General features: G+C 37.6%; 1 protein-coding gene, 1 long non-coding RNA gene and 1 other non-coding gene across 10 annotated transcripts; 1 reads left to right on the forward strand and 2 right to left on the reverse strand.

Moving 5' to 3' along the window:
• Positions 1–159: 159 nt before the first annotated feature.
• Trnat-ggu (transfer RNA threonine (anticodon GGU)) lies at positions 160–233 on the reverse strand. Its single transcript has one exon. It is a non-coding gene; the product is annotated as a tRNA-Thr (tRNA).
• Positions 234–5,294: 5,061 nt separating this feature from the next.
• Positions 5,295–9,286, forward strand: LOC145897619 (uncharacterized). Of its 8 annotated transcripts, none has more exons than XR_014402389.1 (9): positions 5,297–5,650; positions 5,813–5,935; positions 6,039–6,139; positions 6,305–6,695; positions 7,024–7,150; positions 7,414–7,677; positions 7,746–7,901; positions 8,030–8,690; positions 8,880–9,286. It is a non-coding gene; the product is annotated as an uncharacterized LOC145897619 (long non-coding RNA). The 8 variants fall into 8 exon arrangements; XR_014402386.1 differs by having other exon boundaries at positions 6,305–6,478; positions 6,530–6,695; positions 7,414–7,901; XR_014402385.1 differs by having other exon boundaries at positions 5,298–5,650; positions 6,305–6,478; positions 6,539–6,695; positions 7,414–7,901.
• Positions 9,287–15,942: 6,656 nt separating this feature from the next.
• LOC145897570 (cubilin-like) lies at positions 15,943–24,479 on the reverse strand. The gene is made up of 24 exons (XM_082985916.1): positions 24,339–24,479; positions 24,144–24,277; positions 23,631–23,842; positions 23,385–23,535; positions 23,093–23,307; positions 22,813–22,963; positions 22,515–22,729; positions 22,234–22,387; positions 21,936–22,150; positions 21,589–21,739; positions 21,289–21,503; positions 20,908–21,058; positions 20,603–20,829; positions 20,272–20,422; positions 19,974–20,185; positions 19,644–19,794; positions 19,029–19,379; positions 18,431–18,538; positions 18,220–18,356; positions 17,994–18,111; positions 17,515–17,643; positions 16,904–17,170; positions 16,484–16,547; positions 15,943–16,417 (listed from the first exon to the last, which is right to left on the reverse strand). Exons 2-24 carry the CDS (start codon positions 24,202–24,204, stop codon positions 16,282–16,284), a joined length of 3,942 nt encoding a protein of 1,313 aa, XP_082842042.1. The 5' UTR covers positions 24,205–24,277; positions 24,339–24,479; the 3' UTR covers positions 15,943–16,281.
• Between the last annotated feature and the right edge of the window lie 474 nt (positions 24,480–24,953).

Below are 24,953 nucleotides of genomic sequence, written 5' to 3' on the forward strand. Positions count from 1 at the left end.
GGATTATGCAGTACATGTGCAAAGCTGCACGCAAAACATTACGCAATTCAAGCACTGGTTTCTGTGATCATAAGGTTCACAGGCTTCGCAGCCAAGGCATTGCAGCCAAGCTGGATCAGCCACTTTTCCCGACCAGTCGGAGCGAGATCTGAAAAATCAAGCTCCCGGTGAGGTTTGAACTCACGACCCTGGGCTAACCAGGCCCAACGCTCTACCAACTGAGCTACAGGAGCTCACTGGCTTCACGGGGTATATTGTGGCCAAGGTACACTGGTGCGCAAGCGCACAACTTGTCAGGCGACCTTCACATGCGTAGAGGATCTCCACCACCGTAATCAGACAACGCAGAAGTAATGCCATACTTACGCATAGCAAGGCGGGATCACCCCACTGCGCAGGCCCTTTATATTTGGCGATCACAGCTCTAATATTCTGATCATAAGGTTCACAGGATTCGCAGCCAAGGCATTGCAGCCAAGCTGGATCAGCCACTTTTTCCGACAAGTCGGATCGAGATCTGAAAAATCAAGCTCCCGGTGAGGTTTGAACTCACGACCCTGGGCTAACCAGGCTGATCCAGCTTGGCTGCAATGCCTTGGCTGCGAAGCCTGTGAACCTTATGATCAGAATATTAGAGCTTTGATCGCCAAATATAAAGGGCCTGCGCAGTGGGGCGATCCCGCCTTGCTATGCGTAAGCATGGCATTACTTCTGGTTTCTGTGACGTATGTTACACAACGTTTATTTACTGGAAGTTCGATTACTCGACAAATTCGACAGGTTCGCACTCTACAGAAATTTGTGTGAATATTAACGATTATGTGTGAATAAAGCAGCCACTAGATTTTTAGTTATATATTTGAGTTGAAATGCTATACTAAATTATAGCGTTAATATTCGCAAAGATTTCTATGTTGCATATAAACATATGTGTTGGATCAAGTTTACTGAAAACTTTGTGTCCCTGTGTATAAGTATCTTCCTTCACATACGGATTAATCATAATTACCATTCTTGCGCCAATTTTATTTAATATTAAAACGTAACTACTAATGCGTATCACTTGCTTATTCATGCTGAACTTCGATTTATTCACAATAGAGATTAGTGATGCTAAACGAAATGTTTCCATAAATATAAATAATATTTAATGAATAATTATTGATCTTGAAAGTGCATCTATTGAATTTTACTCTTCAAAAGTTTACTTGAATGTTTAAAAACATTGTTTTGCAACTTGCAAACATATCTCTACTTTGGTCTGCGTCACCTCTTTTTTTATTTGGACGTCTGTAACGTTTCTGAATCAGCATTTCGTAAGCCTTGGATCGAACTTTTTAATTACTCACAATACCCAATTACTCACAACAAAACTGCAGGTTGCGTAATATTCTGCTGCCAGTACTGAATGTTGTTTGGCCGAACAAGATATAATAATTCTAGATAACTTCATGCGTGACGCCAGTAATGTAACATGGCATATAGGTAAACCTCGGCCCACCAGCGGTTGGCTTAAATTTGTGCCACATCAGATCGATTATACTGCACTTTAATGTAATTCTAATGCAGGTATTTTTGCTTTTTATTGCAACATTTTAAACTTATAATTATTATACATTGCTTAGTTCACTGTATACTGCTCGCATGACACGACGGCTAGCCTGTATTTTTACAATTACTGGGCCGTGAGACAAAAAACGTCCTGTTTTAACAACAAGAGCACTTGGAAATCGGCAAAATACGATAAAATTCCAAGACGTATTTAACAAATGTTTGTACACATAAATTATTCGTTTCATAGCTCTGCGCTTCGAAGGCTTGGGTGCTACATTATCCCCACGTTTTCGGTTTTCAGAAATGAACTACAAAAATTTCAAAATGTGATGAAGAAGTGTGAAATGGCCGCTTATATGTCAAAAATAAAAGTTTCTGGGTTTTTGTCGCCGTAGTCAGGTTTGTGGTAGTTAGTATATCACACCATATGTCCATGCATACACGATTGCCCCAACAAACACCGCGATGGGAATAGGGGGGCTGGGGATACAGACAAAAGGAGCGTTTGCAAAGTTATGCCCTGCAAAAGGTAATGAAATTACGTATTAAGATCTAAACACATTGTTTCTTTATTTTACTGTTAGAAAAATGGATTTAAAACTCCGTACAATTGCAGCCAATTTACCACTGCTTTTGACTTCGCATGGAAGAATTCTGGTGAACAACGAATGCATAATGAGGATGAGAATTTTCTGTGTTATTTTTGCAGAAGATTTTCATTTGAAACGTCAATGATCATCGCAAGGATGCAGCATGTTATCATTCGAAGACGTTGCTAAATAGAATTTCCGTGATTGTTTGATCAATCATGCTAAAACTTTTGTTGTGGAACGTAGTATCAATGAACACAAGCATACAATAATATGAAATTCCTGTTGCTGCCAGGCATATTGCAATTAAAAATGTACTGATCTTCTGGCATAAACGTACTGTATTTTTACGACGTTTCGTCTGCCATGCGGCGAGACTTCATCAGGTACGTTTATGCCAGAAGATCAGTACATTTTTAATTTCAATTGTAATGTTTACTTAAAGAAAGTTAACACAAACATTGCAAAATTTAAAGACATGACAGTATACTCGTTTCAAAATGTGCATCCGGAAATATAGGCTAAGCAGTGACACCGCAAAAAAACAGGAAAATGCATTTCATGATACTTTGCCTCAAAATTATTGGTCTTTGGTGTTAACAAACATACATTTCTTAACGTAAAAATTATTGAAGTAACACCTTTGCGACCACGAAAATTATAGTAACGTACACTCGGATTTCATGCAGAAATTTGCAAGTTCATTATCACTTGGTTGGAAAGACTCTTTTTGGTAAATCCTGTGGTAATCCAGTAAACATATTTTTTTTATCAATAAAGCGGGTTTGGGAACAGGTCATAAGTAAATATAAAGCAAATCTTTCTCACGACAATTAATTTAAATGTTTGAAACCTAGTTTATCTTGTTCTTTTAGGTGACACTTACATGTTGAAGCTTTACTATTCATACAAACACTAGTGAATTTATGGGGGTCATTTGGCAATACCATAAAGTAACTTACTTCAAAAATATTTTGCAATCCACATTGGATGAAGTGTGTTTAACTAACTTTTAATTTTAAATAATCTTATTACTATAATGACTCTGTGTCAACGCTTCTATTTTTAATTTTAAATGTTACTAGAACAACTTTGTGTCCACGCTTCTAGTTTTAGAAAACATGTTTCGCTTTTTATTAAAGCATTTTCAGTTCTACAAACAAAATAAACAGAAAAAACATAGTTGGATGCTAAAAATGATAAAACGATAAAACTGACCGAACAGTAGAAACCTCTGGTGCTAACATACTGGACGACGCTCTGATCAGATGTTACAAGTGACCTACTTTTTTATCACCCCAGACATACATTGGTTAATCAGGTGAAGCAACGATAAAAAGATTATTATGTTTGTGACGCGACAGTAGTGAGAGCATTTGGCGCTTGGGGCAGAGGGTAGTGTAAAAGCGTCGCGCGCACAAGTGCTGCCTTCGTTTTTTCAAATGCTGAAGTCAGGCGATTGTTCCAGACGAGCTGTGTCGCTTTGCCCGAAAACGCTTCATAGATTGGGGACATGATGCGTGCTGCGTTTGGTATGAACCTGTGATAGATATTTATCATACCCGCGAATTCCTGGAGCCCCTTGATAGTTGTTGGACGAGGAAAATGCTGGTTGGTTTCACTTTGTGAGGCAGCGGACACGCACCATGCACATTGACTCTGTGACCGAGAAAATCAATTTGGTCGTTGAAGATCAACTAACAAAGAATGGGCTCTTAAAAAGTAGGAGCCGAGCAGTGGCCTGGAGACATCCGCCAAAGCAAAATTCCATTTAAACTTTCCAGCGGGCGAATTTAGCGAGATCAGACGTGAGCCGTACGTCCGAATACTGTTGCCGTTCGCAGCCACAAAGGCTTGCCGGACCTGTTTGGCAGTGGGCATCTTTTCCACGAATAATTGTTTGAACAAAAAACAAGGTTCCTTACTCCCAAGCAACGCCAGCATTTCGTCCATTAGGGCAGTTGGCAGCCGGTCACCCAAAGTTGACATGTGGAGTAGGTGTTGAAATCTTTGCGATGGTGTTAAAGTAAAAGTAGTCAGCAATCGCTCCTTAATTGCTGCGTACTTCTTGCGGCGGTTGTTCAACAAATTAATCAAACGACTTGATGTGTTCTGTTCGAGAGCTGACACTTCCTAAAAGTATTTTGTTCCGTCAGCTGAGCTTCCGCTTGTTGGAACCAAACATGTGGTTGCGACATCCAAAACGTGCGAAGCTTAATAGCCACAGCGTTCTGACTATAACAGCCTTCCATCATCAGCATGTTATCATTCGAAGACGTTGCTATATAGAATTTCCGTGATTGTTTGATCAATCATGCTAAAATTTTTGTTGTGGAACGTAGTATCAATGAACACAAGCATACAATAATATGAAATTCCTGTTGCTGCCAGGCATATTGCAATTAAAAATGTACTGATCTTCTGGCATAAACGTACTGTATTTTTACGACGTTTCGTCTGCCATGCGGCGAGACTTCATCAGGTACGTTTATGCCAGAAGATCAGTACATTTTTAATTGCAATTATTACCCGGATATGATGCAGGCCTAAATGTAGAGTGAGTCGCTTTCGAAGTAAACTGGGCCACAACGTTGGGGAAATTCTGTCTCGCAAGTCTCATGTAGTACTGTCTAGTTTTTAAGTCGTGGATTAGGCTAACGCAAGAGTCGCGTAGTTCCAGTAAATTTCAATGGATATCTTTATACATGCAACCACTTCCATCAATCATTTCAGCAACTTCTTGTCACAAAGAAATCCAACAGAACGCATTTATACCGGAAAAGCAAAGTCTTCGCTTTCTCCAGAGACAAAAACACGTTGAAATGGAATGGTTTCAGTACTTCTTTCCAATTCAATTCAATTCAATTCATTTTATTTCTCGCAAACGTCATCGAATACGCACAACAACTTGCAGCAATCATTTCGACTGGTGACGTGACGAAGGACCGGTGGAACCATTCTTGGTCATATGACCGGCCCTATGGAAGGTACGGGCGTTGCAAAAAGACAAACACATATCGGCAACTGGAAGAAAAACTTTTCATTTTTTTTTCCTTTTATATCAACTAGTTTTATATTTTTTTGTTTTTTTTGAAAAAAAAACAAAACAACAATAACAAAAGATGTGTTACGTATCTATCATTAATAAGCTTGGCAGAACACATTAGACGGTGTGAAGATATATCTAGGCACGTCTGTGGAGTGTGGACTTATGTTGAGGCACGTGATGGCGGCACGTGCTGGCGGCAGGTTTGCGATAATTATTTGATTAATTGGTGTCGTGTCTGATTGAATTATAACATTCCTGGGGGTGTTTACCTCGCCCACGTGTTGTTGTTTAGATTTTTGTCAAGCGATTCGATGAGGAATGCGTGCAGTGCTTTGTGGAATCCGACCAAACTGAACTTTTTTATGTTTTCAGGAATGTTGTTCCAAATTTCTACGCCTTTGTAATTTAAGTTTTTTTTGCCCAATTCCGTTGATGCACGTGGAAGAAAATATTTGAGGTTGGTATGACTTCTGGTTGTGTGGGCATGAACTCTAGCAACTGGTGTGAAATAATTTTTGAAAACTGGTGGCAAACGTTGATTTTTGTACTTGTGTACGAACCTTCCAATTTGTAAATTATGCATTAAGTGAATCGGCAGAATTTTGGTGTTTAAATGTAGTTGCCAGGTGTGGGTGCGAAAAGGACTATTGGTAACTAAGCGCAGTGCCCGATTCTGCATAACCACTAGAGGATGTAGCAGTGACGGACTAGCAAAACCCCATGTTAGAAGACCATATCTTAGGTGAGAGTGTACTAGTGCATGATACACAATTCGAAGTGTGTCTTGGCCTAAGTGGTGCTTGAGCTTGTACATGATAGCGATGGTTTTGGCTATTTTTTTGCAGAGCATGCTGATGTGCGGACCCCATAAAAGTTGGCTATCGAACTCAATGCCAAGATATTTAGCTGTTTCAACTTGTTCAAGTGTGACGCCATTGATTTTCAGGTGAAATGACTTATTGTTTAATTTTTTACATCTGGAGAAGAGCATGAACTTGGTTTTCTGGCAATTAACTGTTAGTTTGTTGGACTGCATCCATGTATTGACCTTGTCAATTTCAATATTGGTATATTTCTCCAAATCCTCTATGTTTTTATGTGACATGATTAGACATGTGTCATCTGCAAATAATGTTGTGTGGAATGTGGAGGCGCAAGGCAAGTCATTGATGTATATAAGGAAGAGGAGGGGTCCTAAAGGCGATCCCTGAGGTACGCCGCAAACCACATTGGAAACATTGGAGTGTGAATTGGCAATTTTTGTATATTGCTGTCGGCCTGTTAGGTAGCTCTTAAGGAAGGTTATAATTTTACCCCGAAAACCATGAAATTCTAGTTTTTGTAGTATGATGTCATGATTGACTGTGTCGAACGCTTTTTGGAGGTCAAGGAATATTGCGCATGTTTTCTGTTGGTGGTCTAACAAATTGGCTATGTGATCATAGATGTGTGCTATGGCTAAGTCGGTTGAATGTCCAGGTCTAAATCCATTTTGAAATTTGGTGAGTAGGTCAAATTTTAGTAAATAGTCCATCATCCTTTTATGTATAATTGTTTCAAATATTTTGGCAAAGATTGGTATTAATGATATTGGTCTGTAATTACTTAAGTTTTCAGAGTCCCCTCCCTTAAATAGTGGTATCACTTTAGATATTTTTAAGCATTTAGGATATGTTGCTGTTTGGATGCAGCGGTTTAGCAATTGGCAAAGGATTGGTGAAATAACTGGTGCTGCTAATTTAACTAGTTTAATGGGAATGTCATGAGGGCCTGTTGATTTATTTATGTCTAATTGTGCAATGGTGTTAAATATTTCGTTTATTTCCACAGTGTGGAAAAAGAAGGATGCTGATGGACTGTTTGTGAGGTAGTCTATTGGTTTTGTGAGAGTTGGAGGAACAAGTAGTGCCATATTTTTCCCAATGTTGGTGAAAAAATTGTTAAATTCACTTGCAATGTGCGTTGGATCTTTAACTGTGCCATTGGGTGTGGTAATTTGTGATATGGGTGTTTTCTTTGTGGCGTTATTTGTGGTTATTTTGTTAATAAGTTTCCAGGTTTGCTTTGGGTTTGCCTTGTTAACATTAAATAAGTTTTTGTAGTGATTTTGCTTGGCTGCTCTTATAACTGATTTTAGTTTATTGGAATATAATTTGAAGTTGGGTGTGAGATTTCCTTTTTGAATGAGTTTCCTATAAAGTTTGTTTTTATGTTTTATAGATTTTAGGATACCCTTGGTGATCCAAGGCTTTGCCTTGCGCCTTCTGTGTTGTAGTGTGTATGGAGCATGCTCTTCTACAGTGTTTTGAAAAATGTGGATGAAGGTTGCAAATTGATCCTGAACATCTGATTCATTCCAAATAATGCCGGCTCTGTTTTCAATCATAAGTAGGAAACTGTCTGTGTCAAATTTGAAATAATTTCTAGTAAGTGTAGGGTATTCCATGATTTGGGGTTCGGACTTGTGAATAATGGCAAAAATAGGCAAGTGGTCTGATATGTTGAATGTAATGAGACCAGGTGTAATAGCATTTGAAAAATTGTTTGTGTAGATATGGTCTATAGTGGATTGTCTCTGTGATGGGGCTGTGTGGGATGCTTTGTCTATTATAATTTTGGTGTTCAGGCTCTCTATCATCAGTTTGTATTCTTGTACATGAGGTGTTTTTCTTGAAATGTCGATGTTGAAGTCACCAAGAATGTAAAAGGTTTTGTTTTTTTTGTTTAAAGTATGGATAGTGTGTTCTAAATGTGAAGCGAAAATTGTTATGTTGTGATCTGGGTGTCGGTAGATTATTCCAATTACCATTGATTTCTGTTTGTTTTTTTGTTTCAGGTCAACTTCAATCCACAAATTTTCGCAACGAGGTATATGAATTTTATACTGGTCGCTTCTACGGTAAACCAGTGGTCTTTTAACATATATGCCCACACCACCAGCATGTGTTGGGGAGTTTTCTCCAAGGAAGTCATATCCATCTAAAGATATGTTGGTTGCTGTGTTTTTTTTAAGTTTTGTTTCGGAGATTCCAATTATATGAGGTAGTACACTGCACGCATTAGCAAAGGCTTCTAGAATAGGTAGATTATGAGGCAAACTTCTTACATTAAAATGAGTCATAACGAAATTTTGTTGGTGTGGTTGTTTGGTTGCAGCATCAAATTCTTGCATACTATAATATTTGCTACACATGTTTGTGTTCATGGAGGTGTTTGTTAATATGGTGTTGTGCAAAGCTGTTGTAAAACATTAAACAAAATAAAAATACACTGACAGACAAAATATCACAATGATTGTTTTTGCAGGTGAACATCATCATTTTTACACTAATTGACTGCATCATTACAGTACCTTATTGGATGCTTGGTATTTTGTACTTCCGTAGATCATCTTCATTTTTGATCCACAACGCCGGAGTGCCTTCATCTTTTTTGAGTAGTGTTGTACCATTTTTAGTCCAAATAAACTTGAATCCGTGGTTTCTTTTATATGCAAGGCAAGTATTGAATATTTTTCTATTTACTTTTGTTAAGCTTTCATTGATAAAGATTTTGTTGACCATATTTTCCATGTTTATTTTTCGTAGCTTTGCCCGATTCTGAAACAGACTATCTCGAGTTTTTCTTGACAAAAACTTTGCTATTATAGTTGGCGGTTGCTGAGTATTGTGCTTATGCATTTGCAGTCTGTGGGATATGCTGATGTCACTTTTGTTGATAATCACTCCCACTTTTTTTGCAATGGAGACAACAATCTCATCTGTGCATTCCTCCTTTGTGTGAGGAATGCCTTTAAACTCCAGACAATCTCGCCTCCCATACTGTTCCAATGCATTGACTTCATCAGAACAGGCAGCCATTCCAATTCTTAATCGTTTGACATTTTCCTTCAGTTCCAAGTTTTCTTTTTTGACTGTTTTTAGTTCTTCTTCAGTTTGATTCAGTTTTTTTTCCAGAGTATCAAATTTTTGTGACATGAAATTTTGACTTTCTTTGATTGCTTGTAAATCTGCCAATGCTGAGTTAAGTTTGTCAGTTACGTGATTTTTGTTCTGCTGCACTTGCTCAATTAAAATGTCCACTTTTGCAGAGAGTGTTGATCCAGGTAGTTTTTTTGGAGTATGTGGTGACATAACACAGTTTCAGCTAGGCTTGATTAAGTGTAATTCAAATTTAACACCACTCTAATACCTTATTCAAATAGAATTCGTTTGAAGGTTTTGTGTGCATCGTATGTTGAGGTTCTGAAGACTGCGTTTCCGCCTCTTCAATTTCCACTACGCTCATTCGCTCGGGTTTATGCAAGTTGTTTACAGATTCCCTAAAATCAAATTTATTTCACCCAATTATTTCACATATATTGTTACAAAAATAAACGATTTTATCGTGTTTTTAATTGCAAAAAAAGTCAGGACCGAATTTGTTTAAATTTATTAAAACTTACGTGGGGAAAGTCTGCGATAGGTCTGGATCGGCAACAATGGGAATTATACTTGGTCTGGGCCAACTTGTCACCAGGTTCGGATCCAACACTTATTGAAGCTCTGTGCTTTTGCATACGACGCCTCGCCTGTTCAGATTCCAACTCTATAGGCTTCTCATTTCCCATTTCAACGTGTCGCTTGGTTTCCATCTTAAGGTCCTCCTGGAAGGCACTTGTTAAAGTAAACAATGACTTTTATTTTGAATTAAAATTTAAATACAATAAAATTCACAACTAACTGCAACACCAATAAAGCAATCTTCAGTTTAGGGGAAATTTGATTTCGCTTCCCTTATAATCTCTTATCTTGTATATTTGCAGGTGCATTGTAGTCTGAAGTTACAGTCGACCATGCACGTGTATAAACCTAGTACAGCATTTTTTTTCTCCTGCCCCAAACACTCAGTCAAAAAGAAATCGCTCGTCTTTAAATATTTGTTAGCTTAACACAGTTGATTTCAGCTGGGAGTCTGCAAAACATTTTTAATGCTGGGTCCGCTAATAAATAATAATCCACAAAGTTCAGTTGCTGTTCAACGTTTTTAAGCAAAAGTATTGTTTGCAAAACTGCCCCATTGGTATAAAACAACAATAAAAAAATGTTATTTAACACCTCTATACCAACCAGCGATCTTTTTTATTCATTTTTATTTTTACCATAAAGAGACGTTCAGCGATTTCTGAAAGCCGTTTCGTGTACTGTTCCTCATCGGTAAGAATCACACTGCTTCCTGCTGTCTCTTCAACCTGTGCAGCAAGAATGCGCACAATATCATTTGCCAGGGCAGCCGAAGCTGTTTTTCCAATATCATCACAGCTTGATGTGGTGGGTGAAGCAAGAAATAGAGTCTTATTTTCTGAAAAAAATATCAACTGTTGTGTTATAGTGCCCGTAAAGTAAATGTCAATTTGTTAATTCGTGCTTATTGTAGCATCATAGTGCCTTTTTTACTTTTTGCACCAGTGCTTTACATTGTAACAATAAAGACTGATTAGTCGTCTAGTTCAGGGATCACTAAGGGCTTCGCGAACCTGCGGGGGTCGCACGGCGAATTTCATGGATTGCGAAGATTACGGTAACGTGCTATTTCACACGCCACGTATTCGTATGCATTCTTGTATGTTCCCTAAGTTCTAGAAGTTTTCAGTAGACGCCAAAAAGTATTAGAGTCTATAGCTCTGGCCTAGTTAACACAGCTATCCACTAATTAACACAGCTACCCACTAATTAACACAGCTATCCACTAGTTACCACAACTATCTACTATTTAACACAGCTATTCACCGGTTAACACAGCTATCCACCAGTTAACACAACTATCCACAAGTTAACATAACTTTCCAGCTAAAAGGCTAAACTATCCACTAAAGGCTAAAAAAGTGAACACCACATAGCACAGATACCACTGTTAGTCTTACAATAAGACCACAAGTCGAGATGAGATAACCTACCGGTTTGAACTTTTGTTCGAGATAAGCAGTTACCCATGTTTTTAATCAAATATTTTGATAAAAAAATTCAGAATCTTTTCTGTAGCCCAAAACCAATTGTTTGCAAAAAATCGTTTCTTTCGTCATAGTTACCTAAAGTCAATTGAGGTAGAAATAGGTATTGTGCCAATCAGGCAAGATATGTTCGCACGGTTCCATAATTCCCTACACGACTCAACTCAACAAAAATATCAGCACGCTCACTTGGATTCTGAAAGTTAGTTATTACTCGCTCGATCGGTAAAGACTATAGTTTCTCGCTCCCTCGGTTATCAGTTCGCCCAGTGGTCACTATGATAGCCGCCTGGCATCGCAACACGTGTTTCTACTTGCTTATACGGCGTCAGATTAGTAGTAGATTTTAAAGAACACTCCAAGCAAACTTGGAACACTTTGATTGCCAGATCTGAACAATTGCTATGGGTCCGAGAGTAAAGACAATTTAGAATCAGTACAAATTGCGCTCCATTGACATAGTAGACGCCGACAGTCATTCTTGGATAGGCTATATGGGGGCGGAAATGAACCCGAAAAGTTAAGCGAATTTGAGCACTTTATTTTTGTGAAACGGAGCTTAATCTGAACCTGTTGTTGTTTATCTGACAACCCGAACCGGAATTGAAAGATCAAACAAACCTACTATGGTATGTCGTCACATTCCTTGTCAACATTTGCAGCATCGTTTGTCAAACAAAACGTTTGAAATCCATAGTCGCTTGCACAATATAATTTTACGGGTCTCGAACCTTGCGTTATTAGTACAACGCTCTAATCTAACCAACTGAGCTAACCGGCCTCACGTAAAGCCATCTTCTATTTGAGATTGCATTCAGAGAATATATGTGAAGAGGTTTCTTTATGAGAAGTGTTCTCCTTTCTCAAATAAAATTAATTCCTTTGCTGTCTGTGTAGTTGCACATTGACCACTCTCTGGTCGGCTGAACAACAAGACTATTTATTCCACTTTGTGGTCACTTTGCAGTCGACATCGATCTGTAATGTACTAAACTTGTTGTGAACTACCATGCATCTCATCGTTATTGCCTCATGAGTACATAAAATAAAATTTTATACTGACCGTGACTAAAATATTTTTTTTACCGCACTGGTATTTGAACCCATATCAGGTTTGGCTTATTTCTCATAAATAACGACAATAGAATAGAATTTCTCGCTACAGCGAATATACAAACGGTGCGTGGTATTTATCGACTGATATGCAAATTTATGACGCCATTAAAAATTCGAATTCGACCGAATAAGGGTTGCAGGTATTCGGATTAGTAAAATCCCATTCTTTTTAGGGTAAGGTGATCTCTGATATTTATAAATGAACATGTTTTCTCCCGCTAATGTTATCTCTTCCCGAATTGTCAGTGGAGCAAAATGTAATTTTAGCTCAAATATATTCAGCAGCAAATCCATCAATAGAGAACAAAAATGTTGATTTTTCTACAGTTGGAAACTGTGACGTTTATTTCGCATACGCAAGCATTTTGATATTTCTTACAATAATCATTCGTAGCGTTTTTGACTTTTTTCATTTCATGGAAAGCAACCAGTAAGAATAAACACAAGACTATGAACAGAATCAATTTAAAATAATCAATACGAGGAAATACATTGCATGGCGTCATATATGACGTCAATGGTGCTTTGAAGCAGTTTTAAGTGGTTCTGTAAACTACAGAACTTGCAAATGTTTGTGACTAAAAAAATGATTGCATTCTGCGATGTCATCTATCCACGTTTTTACATTGTTCGGTGACGCCAGGTTGATTTGAGGGCAAGGAGATCACGTGATAACGATATACTGATATCAGATTATTATTTCGTAATGTCCCTCGTCCTCCGGTAGAGCTGCAGGACCAGCCCTGAGGTTCAGATAAACACTTTCGACAGCAGAGAACTCCTAGGCTTCTCGTCCAGGTAGTAATCGACGTTGATCATTTGCGCTGCAACAAGGGTTACGTCATCACTCGAACACAAGCGAAACATGATTACAAAAATTTAATCCTCACTACATGGGTTGGCTTTCTGGGGTCTCGACTGTTGCAACCATCTCCATTCTTTCGGGTTTCGCGACTGCATAAAAACATATAGGTCGTGAAAGGAGGAAGAAAGTGGCGTATATTCTTTGCATGGTCGCGTCGATTCGAACAAGTTACAATGCTTGTATGCTGTGAGGTTGGATATGAGCAACTTAAACGCTAGGAAAAAGGGAGCCTGGCACAGTGCTTGCAGCAATATGGTATCGGTGAGGAAATGCCGTCATATCTACCGACAACAATAGAACGTGGACAAGAAACCAAAATATCAAGATAAGATTTCGCAAATTTAATCGCCAAGCTCAATTCTGTATTCTCCGGTGATTTCTAATAGGTGCAACAGAAGCGAACCCAGCGATTAAAACTACAATCATACGTAAGTTAAATACTTACTTCTTCTGGAGGCTGCAAGGCGATGACGTCGAACACCAACAATCACACCCGCTACTATTATAACAACACACGCAACCAACACTATTGGTAGAATGATATCAAGTATAGAAATATATTTTTGTCAGGGGAATTGTTTACGGCAGTTGGTGATTCGTTTTTAGTGTCAGCTCTATTGTGTGCGCAGCATTAAACGGAGGTCCAGAGATGATTTCATTGGACGTGAGGTTCGAAGTTATCACCACATTTTTCGTGGTTGTTCCTCCTGTAATAAAATCGATTTCCTAATAAGTGGCATTTGACATAGTGTGAGTGCAACATTTGTGAGGCAATTACAATTTGTTTAAAAATTATAAAATAGTTTTATATGAGTTAACTTTTAACCAATAATGACCCATATTATTGCCTTGTCTGCTGTCTGAAATCTCATCAAAATAAGTGATGACAAAAAAAAATTGGTTACTGGGCTATACTAATAAGTTCAATGGTTCTGAGGAACTTTTCAGTTTTCCAGCGTGTTTTACCACAAAAAAATAGGCCTGTATAACGTGCTTTGAAATTAAAGTAGTGTCTCGTGATAGGACAAATACATAAATGTTTGCTTCGAACAAACCTGGCTTGGTAACTTGCACTTTACCATTTCCTGCTGTTGGTGGATTCGATGTGATTCCCAAGCTGACAAATGTTTCCTGGTGCAAGGTTACATATTTTCGAATTACTTTGTCAGGGATTATGGACCGATCTGCAAGGAATGATAAGAATTTTAAAAGATCCCGAAACCAACTTACGCGACAAGTATTACTTTGAACAGTATTTTGAACAGGGTTCGTTTTTTCTGTACGGTCATGATACGGAGCAATAATCAATATGATAAACACCAGACATTAATCAAACACTAAGCGAGGAAGTTACGATAAAACAAACCCAATTTATGAAACGAGCTTTCTATAAAAAAATGTGAAACCGAAAATGAGTAATTTGGAAACAACCCAGAGAATCTCCACACAACAATGGTGATATCTTAGAAATAGTTTTGCCCACAATACTTGGTTGCGAAAGCGAATTTCTTTGGTGTATACTGGTTAAGGGTGACGAGTTTCCTTACATTGAACGTTAAGTTTCAGATATCTTGATGTCGATTGTTTGTGTTCCTTGGAGTTTTGGTAACACGACACCAAGGTTCCGTGGTCTGAAGCCGTCACTTGAATGAACGCAAATGCGAACTGAAACGAAATGTATAATTTACTTAATTTATTTAAACTTTGTTCTGAAATCAGTTCACATTTGTGCATAAGTTAGTAACATAGGTTTAATCTAAATCATAAACATACTTCTTTGCCCCAATACACTTGGTTGCCCACGCTTATATAAACAGAATTCATGTCATCGCTCAATTTCTTGCAATAAAACAGAGCTTTTCCCTCGGTCAACGTAGTTGTGTTGGAGGATTTGATATCCACAAACAAACCTATAAAATTCCCCATTAATTAAAAGAAAATGCTCAAATTTTCGACAATCCCAAATATATTTAAGTCACCTTTCCAACACGATTCATTGTTCAATCCGGCAGTCGCCTGGTTTTTGTAAAATCAGTTTTTGTGGCTTGCAGGTTGAACAATAGTGAGATTTGGAAGATGTAGGCAACATAATACAAGATAAATGTTAATATCTCATTCGTCCATTTGGCGAACTAGACAACCACCAATGGGGCGCATAATTTGTCTGGTGGTTACGCATCAGGATGACCTTTCCTACTGTGACTAAACTATTTTTTTCCGCACTGGTATTTGAACCCAGATTAGGTTTTCTTCTAGGTATATGATCGTATACTTGAACGATGTGTTTTGTAAACGGTCGTGTGCACTTTGTGGAATGGGAATAACAAAAATCGAAACATATTATCCGAGTTTTTACAACGACAGTTAGAATTGGACATTGCCGTTAACTGGAATTTATGCACGAAACTTGAATTTTACAAAACAAACACTGGCTTATTTCTCATAAATAACGACAACAGAATAGAATTTCTCGCGACAGCGAACATACAAACGGTGCGTGGTATTTATCGACTGATATGCAAATTTATGACGCCATTAAAAATTCGAATTCGACCGAATACGGGTTGCAGGTATTCGGATTAGTTCGAATCCCATTCTTTTTAGGGTAAGGTGATCTCTGATATTTATAAATGAACATGTTTTCTCCCGCTAATGTTATCTCTTCCCGAATTGTCAGTGGAGCAGAATGTAATTTTTGCTCAAATATGTTCAGCAGCAAGTCCATCAATAGAGAACAAAAATGTTGATTTTTCTACAGTTGGAAACTGTGACGTTTATTTCGCATACGCAAGCATTTTGATATTTCTTACAATAATCATTCGTAGTGATTTGGGCTTTTTTCATTTAATGGAAAGCAACGAGTAAGAATAAACGTAAGACTATGAACAGAATCAATTGAAATTAATCAATACGAGGAAATACAGTGCATGGCGTCATATGTGACGTCAATAGTGCTTTAAAGCAGTTTTAAGTGGTTCTGCAACTCCAGAACCTGAAAATGTTTGTGACTAAAACAATGATTGCATTCTGCGATGTCATCTATCCACGTTTTTACATTGTTCGGTGACGCCAGGTTGATTTGAGGGAAAGGAAATCACGTGATAACGATATACTGATATCAGATTATTATTTCGTAATGTCCCTCGTCCTCCGGTAGAGCTGCAGGACCAGCCCTGAGGTTCAGATAAACACTTTCGACAGCAGAGAACTCCTCGGCTTCTCGTCCAGGTGGTAATCGACGTTGATCATTTACGCTGCAACAAGGGTTACGTCATCACTCGAACACAAGCGAAACATAGTTACAAAGATTTAATCCTCACTAAATGGGTTGTGTTTTTGGGGTCTCGACTGTTGCAACCATCTCCATTCCTTCGGGTTTCGCGACTGCACAAAAACATATAGGTCGTGAAATGAGGAAGAAAGTGTCGTATATTCTTTGCATGGTCGCGTCGATTCGAACAAGTTTCAATGCTTGTATGCTGTGAGGTTAGATATGAGCAACTTAAACGTTGGGAAAAAGGGAGCCTGGCACAGTGCTTGCAGCGATATGGTATCGGTGAGGAAATGCCGTCATATCTACCGACAACAATAGAACGTGGACAAGAAACCGAAATATCAAGATAAGATTTCGCAAATATAATCGCCAAGCTCAATTCTTTATTCTCCGGTGATTTCTAATAGGCGCAACAGAAGCGAACCCAGCGATTAAAACCACAATCATACGTAAGTTAAATACTTACTTCTTCTGGAGGCTGCAAGGCGATGACGTCGAACACCAACAATCACACCCGCTACTATTATAACAAGACACACAACCAACACTATTGGTAGAATGATAACAAGTATAGAATGTAATTTATTTTTGTCAGGAGAATTGTTTACAGCAGTTGGTGATTCGTATTTTAGTGTCAGTTCTATTGTGTGCGCAGCATTAAACGGAGGTCCGGAGATGATTTCATTGGACGTGAGGTTCGAAGTTATCACCACGTTTTTCGTGGTTGTTCCTCCTGTAATCAAATCGATTTCCTAATAAGTGGCACATCTTCATTTGACATTAGTGTGAGTACAACATTTGTGAGGCAATTACAATTTGTTTAAAAATTATAAAATAGTGAGTTAACATTTAACCAATAATGACTCATATTATTGCCTTGTCTGCTGTCTGAAATCTCATCAAAATAAGTAATGACAAAAAAGTGGTTACTGGGCTATACTAAGTTCAATAGTACTCAGGAACTTTTCAGTTTTCCAGCGTGTTTTACCACAAAGAAATAGGCCTTTATAACGTGCTTTGAAATTAAAGTAGTGTCTCGTGATAGGACAAATACATAAATGCTTGCGTGGAACAAACCTGGCTTGGTAACTTGCACTTTACCATTTCCTGCTGTTGGTTGATTCGATGTGAATCCCAAGCTGACAAATGTTTCCTGGTGCAAGGTGACACTTTTTCGAATTACTTTTTCATGAATTATGGGCGGATCTGCAAGGAATAATAAGAATTTAAAAAGATCCCGAAACCAACTTACGCGACAAGTATTACTTTAAACAGTATTTTGAACAGGGTTCGTCTTTTCAGTAGGGTCATGATACGGAGCAATAATCATTATGATAAACACCAGATATTAATCAAACACAAAGCGAGGAAGTTACGATAAAACAAACCCACTTTTTGAAACGAGCTTTCTATAAAAAAAATGCGAAACCGAAAATGAGTAATTTGGAAATAACCCAGAGAATCTCCACACTACAATGGTGAAATCTTAAAAATAGTTTTGCCGCGAAAGCGAATTTTTTGATTGTATACTGTTTAAGGGTGACGAGTTTCCTTACATTGAACGTCAAGTTTCAGATATCTTGATGTCGATTGTTTGTGTTCCTTGGAGTTTTGGTAACACGACACCAAGGTTCCGTGGTCTGAAGCCGTCACTTGAATGAACGCAAATGCAAACTGAAACGAAATGTATAATTTACTTAATTTATTTAAACTTTATTCTGAAATCAGTTCACATTTGTGCATAAGTTAGTAACATAGGTTTAATCTAAATCATAAACATACTTCTTTGCCCCAATACACTTGGTTGCCCACGCTTATATAAACAGAATTCATGTCATCGCTCAATTTCTTGCAATAAAACAGAGCTTTTCCCTCGGTCAACGTAGTTGTGTTGGATGAGTTGATATCCACAAACAAACCTATAAATTCCCCATTAATTAAAAGAAAATGCTAAATATCAAATTTTCGACAATCCCAAATATATTTAAGTCACCTTTCCAACACGATTCATTGCTCCATCCGGCAGTCGCCTGGTTGTTGTAAAACCAGTTTTTCTGGTTTGCTGGTTGAATAATCGTGAGATTTGGGAGATGTAGGCAATCTATAATGTAAGAAAAATGTCAATATCTTATTCGTGCATTTTGCGAACTAGGCAACCACCAATAGGGCGGACCATAATGGGTCGCATAATTTGCCTGGTGATTACGCATCGAGGTTGACATTTCCAATTGGTTCGTTAAAACATTGTTATCTACCATAGCAATTTAATACACAACGATTTGGCGAACCAAGGTAACCTTCGCGTGCTGTCGATCATGATATGTCTTTATATGTAAATTCAACACGGCGATTATGCCGACAGCTCAGATAGTTGATGTTTCCGAATTAAAGATCAACTAACTGAGCTGTCTGCATGATGGTTGTATTAAACTTTTTTTTTTGGTAGCAGTAAGTGGTTAAATGTCAGTAAAAGAAACTGAAACTTGCCTATGGCGCCAAATAAGCTTACATGTGGCCTACTGAAGGCCAACTGACACGTAGGCATCAGTGCATTCGTCCGAAATATTATTTACGGGCATCAAACAACTCACTTTCATCAGAATTTCCTTGACTCCTTATCATTGCATCGTTGTAACGACAAAAGGCAATTTCGCGAAAACTGCTGTCAAATAGTTCCGAAGACAGTATTGTTACATTTGGCGTTTTATCCACGTCCACTCTCATATCGTTGCTTGGAGTTTTAAAAGTAACATTAGGACAGAAACTTGCCACGACCTTGCTTACATTTAAGTTTTTTGCAATCAAATATAATTTTAGCTCGTCAGGTTCGCATCCACGATACGACAGAGTGGAGGAAACCGTGCTGTTCAGGACCCCCCCAGCCCATGAAGAAGTCGTATTGATGAAACTTTCATTTGACTTGAAATCAGTCCAACATTTTACTGCAAAAGCATATTATGTCATATATAGGGTCAAGAAATTTTGGGCACGGCATTAAATACCATCCACAACTTGACGCAAACTGTTCAGGATTACATTATGAACTCAGGGTTTGACGTTATTGCACAATTTAATGCTGCAGTGTATATATTGCAAAAACACGTAGAGAAATGAAACAGCTCAAAACCAAGTTACAGTGGTAGCAACCCAACCAAATATACCTCAGAAATATTAACTTCATCATCATCCAATATTCGTATTCCTACCTGCTTTGTATCCAATGGAGAAACCTGGGTTTGTTCCAAAGGAAGAAGTAAATGCAAGTCGAACTGCATTGTTAGGTGATGTGAAATTGAAACCAGGTTGCAGATTTCCATAATAATAATCCAACCGCGTTTTTAAGTCCTTGTCGTAAACCTGTTATCATTTTAATTTATGTTTAGTACACAAAAGATAAAAATGCAGTAGGTAAAATATTCAAAGCAACACTCTTAGATAAAAACGTTACGTGCTTTAGGCTGGACATAATTAAAACAACTGCTGACAACAAAAGTAAACACATAACTAAAAAAATATTCCAGTTACTTTTATCTAACCTGCAGTTTGTCACCACGAGACTTAGTTGAAAACGAAACAACCTCGAACAAGATCACATGATTTGTTGGTGCTTCGATAAACCACTCGCAATCATCAAGATATTTATATTTACCAGGCCAACCTGGTGACGTCAAATGTTTCGTTACATCAACGTATGCTATGCGGTTTCTTTCGCCGCATCGATGCAAAGGTGGATATAAACCTGATGCAACTGCAAGAAAATAATAAATACTTCACTTTGTAATCATGTTGTGTTTTAGTGATAAATTCGGCTACAACCAACATTGGTCTTCCTACCTGCTTTATATTCAATGGAGAAACCTGGGTATGTTCTAGAACTACTCGAAGTAAATGTAAGTCGAACTACATTGTTGGGTGATGTGAAATTAAATGGTTGCACATTTCCACAATAATAATCCAACCGTGTTTTCCCGTCCTTGTCGTAAACCTGTTATTGTTATGAGGTTATTTCAAGTACCTACATGACAGTTAAAAAAAAGCAAGAAAACCAAAATTCGTAAAAATCTTTGTTGAAAACGCTACAGGCTCCTCTTTAAGATAGGCCTGGTTAAAACAACTGTTCAATGATAAAAAAAGTACTGACAAAAAAAGGCTATTTTAATCTAACCTGTAGTTGATGATTATAGCAACTAGTTGAAAACGAAACAACCTCGAACAAGATCACGTAATATGTTGGAGCTTCGATAAACCACTCACAGTCTTCATTGTTGTTATAGTTACCAGGCCAACCTGGTGAGGTCAGACGTTTCGTCACACCTACCTTTGCTGTGTGATTTCTTTGTCCACAACCACAACCTGGTTGAAGTGTTGTGTATATACCAGGAAGTGCTGAAACTAATTTAAATTCCGAGATTGGAATTTGACAGGAAATGGTTTGTTTTACAATAGGGTTGGAAACTGATGTCCACCAACCAGCTTTGAAGCTAAGCATGAAGCCTTCTTGGGTTCCCATGCGGCTAGATGTAAACCTCAATCGCGCAACATGTTTTAATGACGTAAAGTTGAAACGCGGCAATTTTCCTGAAAACTTCACAATTGGATATGGACCACTGTCATTGTAAATCTGTTAATGAAATTGATTATTTCCATTCGCATTCTTCACAAAACATATAGAGCATTCTAAATACAAATATAGACTATGAAATCGGAACTAGAGGATTGTACTAATTAGCTCAAAAACAAGAAAAAATATTAGAAGAGATATTTCTTTGATCAAAACAATGTAGGACTTCGGCGTGTTTTGTTATAGTCCTGGTAAATACGCGTTTCACCACATTTAAAAAAAAATCTAACCTTCAGATAATCGCAACATGATTGGGTTGAAAACGAAATAACTTCGAACAAAATCACGTGGTTTATGGGAGCTTCGATAAACCACTCGCATTCTTCGTCGAATTTATAGTTACCAAGCCAACCCGGTGACTTTAGACGTTTCGTCACATCAACGTATGCTGTGCGGTTTCTTTCGCCGCATCGGTTTTGCAAAGGTGGATACAAACCAGACAAAACTACAAGAAAATAATAAATATTTCACTTTGTGAACATGTTGGCTTTTAGTGATAACATGTGAAACAACTAACATTGGTCGCGAACCTGCTTTATATTCAATGTTAAAACCTGGGCCTGTTGTATAAGTCTCTGAAGTAAACGTAAGTCGAAAAACATTGTTGGGTGATGTGAAATAGAATGGTGACAGATTTCCATAATAATAATCCAACCGCGTATTCCCGTCCTTGTCGTAAACCTGTTATTGATTGGAATTAAGATTTGGTAAACCACGGATAAAAATGTAACAAGTAAAAATAACATAAGCAATAGTCTTTGTAGAAAAAACCTTATGTGGTTTAGTTTAAGATTGGCCCAGATAAAAACAACTATAACACAATGATAATAAAAGCAAAAACAAAACTTCATATTTTTCCCGGTTCTTTTCATCTAACCTGTAGTTGATTCGAATAAAAAAGTGTTGCAAACGAAACAAACTTGAACAAGATCACGTGATTTGTGGGAGCTTCGATAAACCACTCGCAGTATTCATTGTATTTGAAGTTACCAGGCCAACCAGGTGACGTCAGACGTTGCATCACACCGACGTTTGCTGTGCGGTTTCTTTCGCCGCAACGGTTTCGCAAAGGTGGATACAAACCGGTTAAAACTAGAAGAAATCAATTAATATTTCACTTAGTAATGTTTTGTTTTAGTGAGTAATTCTGAAACAAGCAGTATTGGTATTCCTACCTGCTTTATATTCAATTAAAAAACCTGGGTTTGTTTTAAATCTATATGAAGTAAACGTAAGTCGAACTACATTGTTGGGTGATGTAAAATTCAAACCAGGTGGCAGATTTCCATCATAAAAATCCAACCGCGTTTCATCATCCTTGTCGTAAACCTGTTATTGTTATGAGTTTATCTTTAGTACATGGTAGATAAAAATGCAACGAGAAAAAAACGAAAGCAACTATGATAATAAAAGTGATTACAAAACTAAATAATTCTTCCGGTTCTTTTCATCTAACCTGCAGTTTGTCGTAACTATAATAAATTGAAAACGAAACCACTTTGAACAAGATCACGTAATTTGTGGGTGCTTCGATAAACCACTCGCATTCTTCATTGTTTTTGTAATTACCAGGCCAACCTGGAGACGTCAGATTTTTCGTCACATCAACCTTTGCTGTGCGGTTTCTATCACCGCATCGGTTTTGCAAAGGTGGATGCAAACCTGATGCAACTGCAAGAAAACAAGAAATATTTCACTCAAACATGCTGTGTTTTAGTAAATAATTATGCAACAACCAACATTGGTCTTCCTACCTGCTTTATATTCAATGGAGAAACCTGGGTATGTTTCATAAATATTTGAAGTAAATCTAAGTCGAACTACATTGTTGGGTGATGTGAAATTGAATGGTGACAACTTTCCATAAAAATAATCCAACCGCGTTTGTCTGTCCTTGTCGTAAACCTGTTATTGTTTTGATTTCATCTTTAGTACACGACAGATAAAAATGCAACAAGAAAAAAATCAAAAGCAACTATGATAATAAAAGTAATTACAAAAGTACATAATTTTTTTCCGTTTTTTTAATCTAACCTGTAGTTTATCCCGAAAATTACCAGTTGAAAACGAAACCACTTTGAACAAGATCACGTGATTTGTGGGTGCTTCGATAAACCACTCGCAATCTTCATTGTTTTTGTAATAACCAGGCCAACCGGGAGACATCAGATTTTTCACCACATCAACGTATGCTGTGCGGTTTCTTTCGCCGCATCGGTTTTGCAAAGGTGGATACAAACCAGAAAAAACTAAAAGAAAACAATTATTGTTTCACTAAAACATGTTTAGTGATAAAATCCGAAATATGCAGCATTAGTCGTCTTACCTGCTTTATATTCAATGGAGAAACCTGGGTTTGATCGAATAAAATGTGAAGTAAACGTAAGTCGAACTACATTGTTAGGTGATGTGAAATCGAATGGTGACAGAATTCCATAATAATAATCCAACCGTGTTTTCCCGTCCTTGTCGTAAACCTGTCAGTGTTTTGAGTTCATCATTAGTACACGACAGATAAAAATGCAACAAGAAAAAAACAAAAGCAATTTTGATTAAAAAGTTTACATATAACCTGCAGTTTGTCCCATATTTCTGTTGAAAACGAAACCACTCGGAACAAGATCACTTGATTTTGGGGTGCTTCGATAAACCACTCGCAGTTGTCATTGTTTTTACAGTTACCATACCAACCTGCTGACGTCAGACGTTTTGTCACACCAAAGTTTGCTGTGCGGTTTCTTTCGCCGCATCGATTTTGCAAAGGTCGATATAAACCAGATAGAACTAGAAGAAGAAAGTCAATATTTTACTTAATAAACATGTTGTGTTTTTATTTCGGAAGCAACCAACATTCGCTGCAACGAGTTGCCTGACCTGCAAGTATTAAAAACTTACAGTTTGGTGAATTTTTCTCATAAATGTGACAAAGTTTTAAAGTGAAAAGTACGTGAGCTCTCATTTTTCAACATAATAAAGTTATACATTTATAATATAAATGCACGCTTCGTTATTTGTTGACAATTGTATTGAAACGAAAATTATTTTTTGAGTTTATTGTTGTTTGTGTCCTAAATATTACACGAACCTGGAGAGCAAACCTGAAATAATCCCAACACAACAAATTGCAGAAGAATTGTTTGAATCATTACCAGATATTCCCTGGCTGCATCGGCAGTATATATATATATATGTAATTTATTATCGTATTTTCTTCTTTGGCTTAAAAGAAAACTTTCGGTTAGTTTTAAATTTATACCAACGATTCGCAAAAAAGACTTACCATGAGACAAATCACAATCAAAGGTAATGTTTTTATGAACCCGATATTCACGACGTGATATATGTTGCGCAACAACAGTAGAAACACTGCAAGGAGGCTTTCGACCTAAATGCAACAAAAAAGCTGTGCAAGCGACAAAGCAATGGCAGCGACCGAAATAATCAAAAGTTAGCAGTCTTTGAAGCCAGTTTAGTGGAGACGTTTTATAGATGGAGAAGCGATGACATCATATCCGTTATTGCATTCTCCTTTTTTCTAATGCCGATGGCACCGTTTATTTACTGGAAGTTCGATTACTCGACAAATTCGAAAGTTTCGCACTCGACAGCAATTTAAGTGACAATGAAAGCTGTTTTTCGAAATACTACATGTAAAATAATGTAGGGTTTTCCAGATAAAAACAGGTTCTTTGAAACACCTTGCTTTAACAATTTCTATTACTATTCCTCATCTTCAAGTCACCTGTTAAATTTCGTAATTTTTCCAGGTACTGTGCAACCTACTCGTTTTATGACAAAGGACCTGAATTTATCACAGTCCGTAATCACATCTGTTGTTGTAAAAACAAAACATCCTATCTTTACATTCGGTACACCGTGGCACAGAGTTTTCGGT

This window comes from Ascidia mentula, chromosome 4, assembly GCF_947561715.1.
Source record: "Ascidia mentula chromosome 4, kaAscMent1.1, whole genome shotgun sequence".
Taxonomy (NCBI): domain Eukaryota; kingdom Metazoa; phylum Chordata; class Ascidiacea; order Phlebobranchia; family Ascidiidae; genus Ascidia; species Ascidia mentula.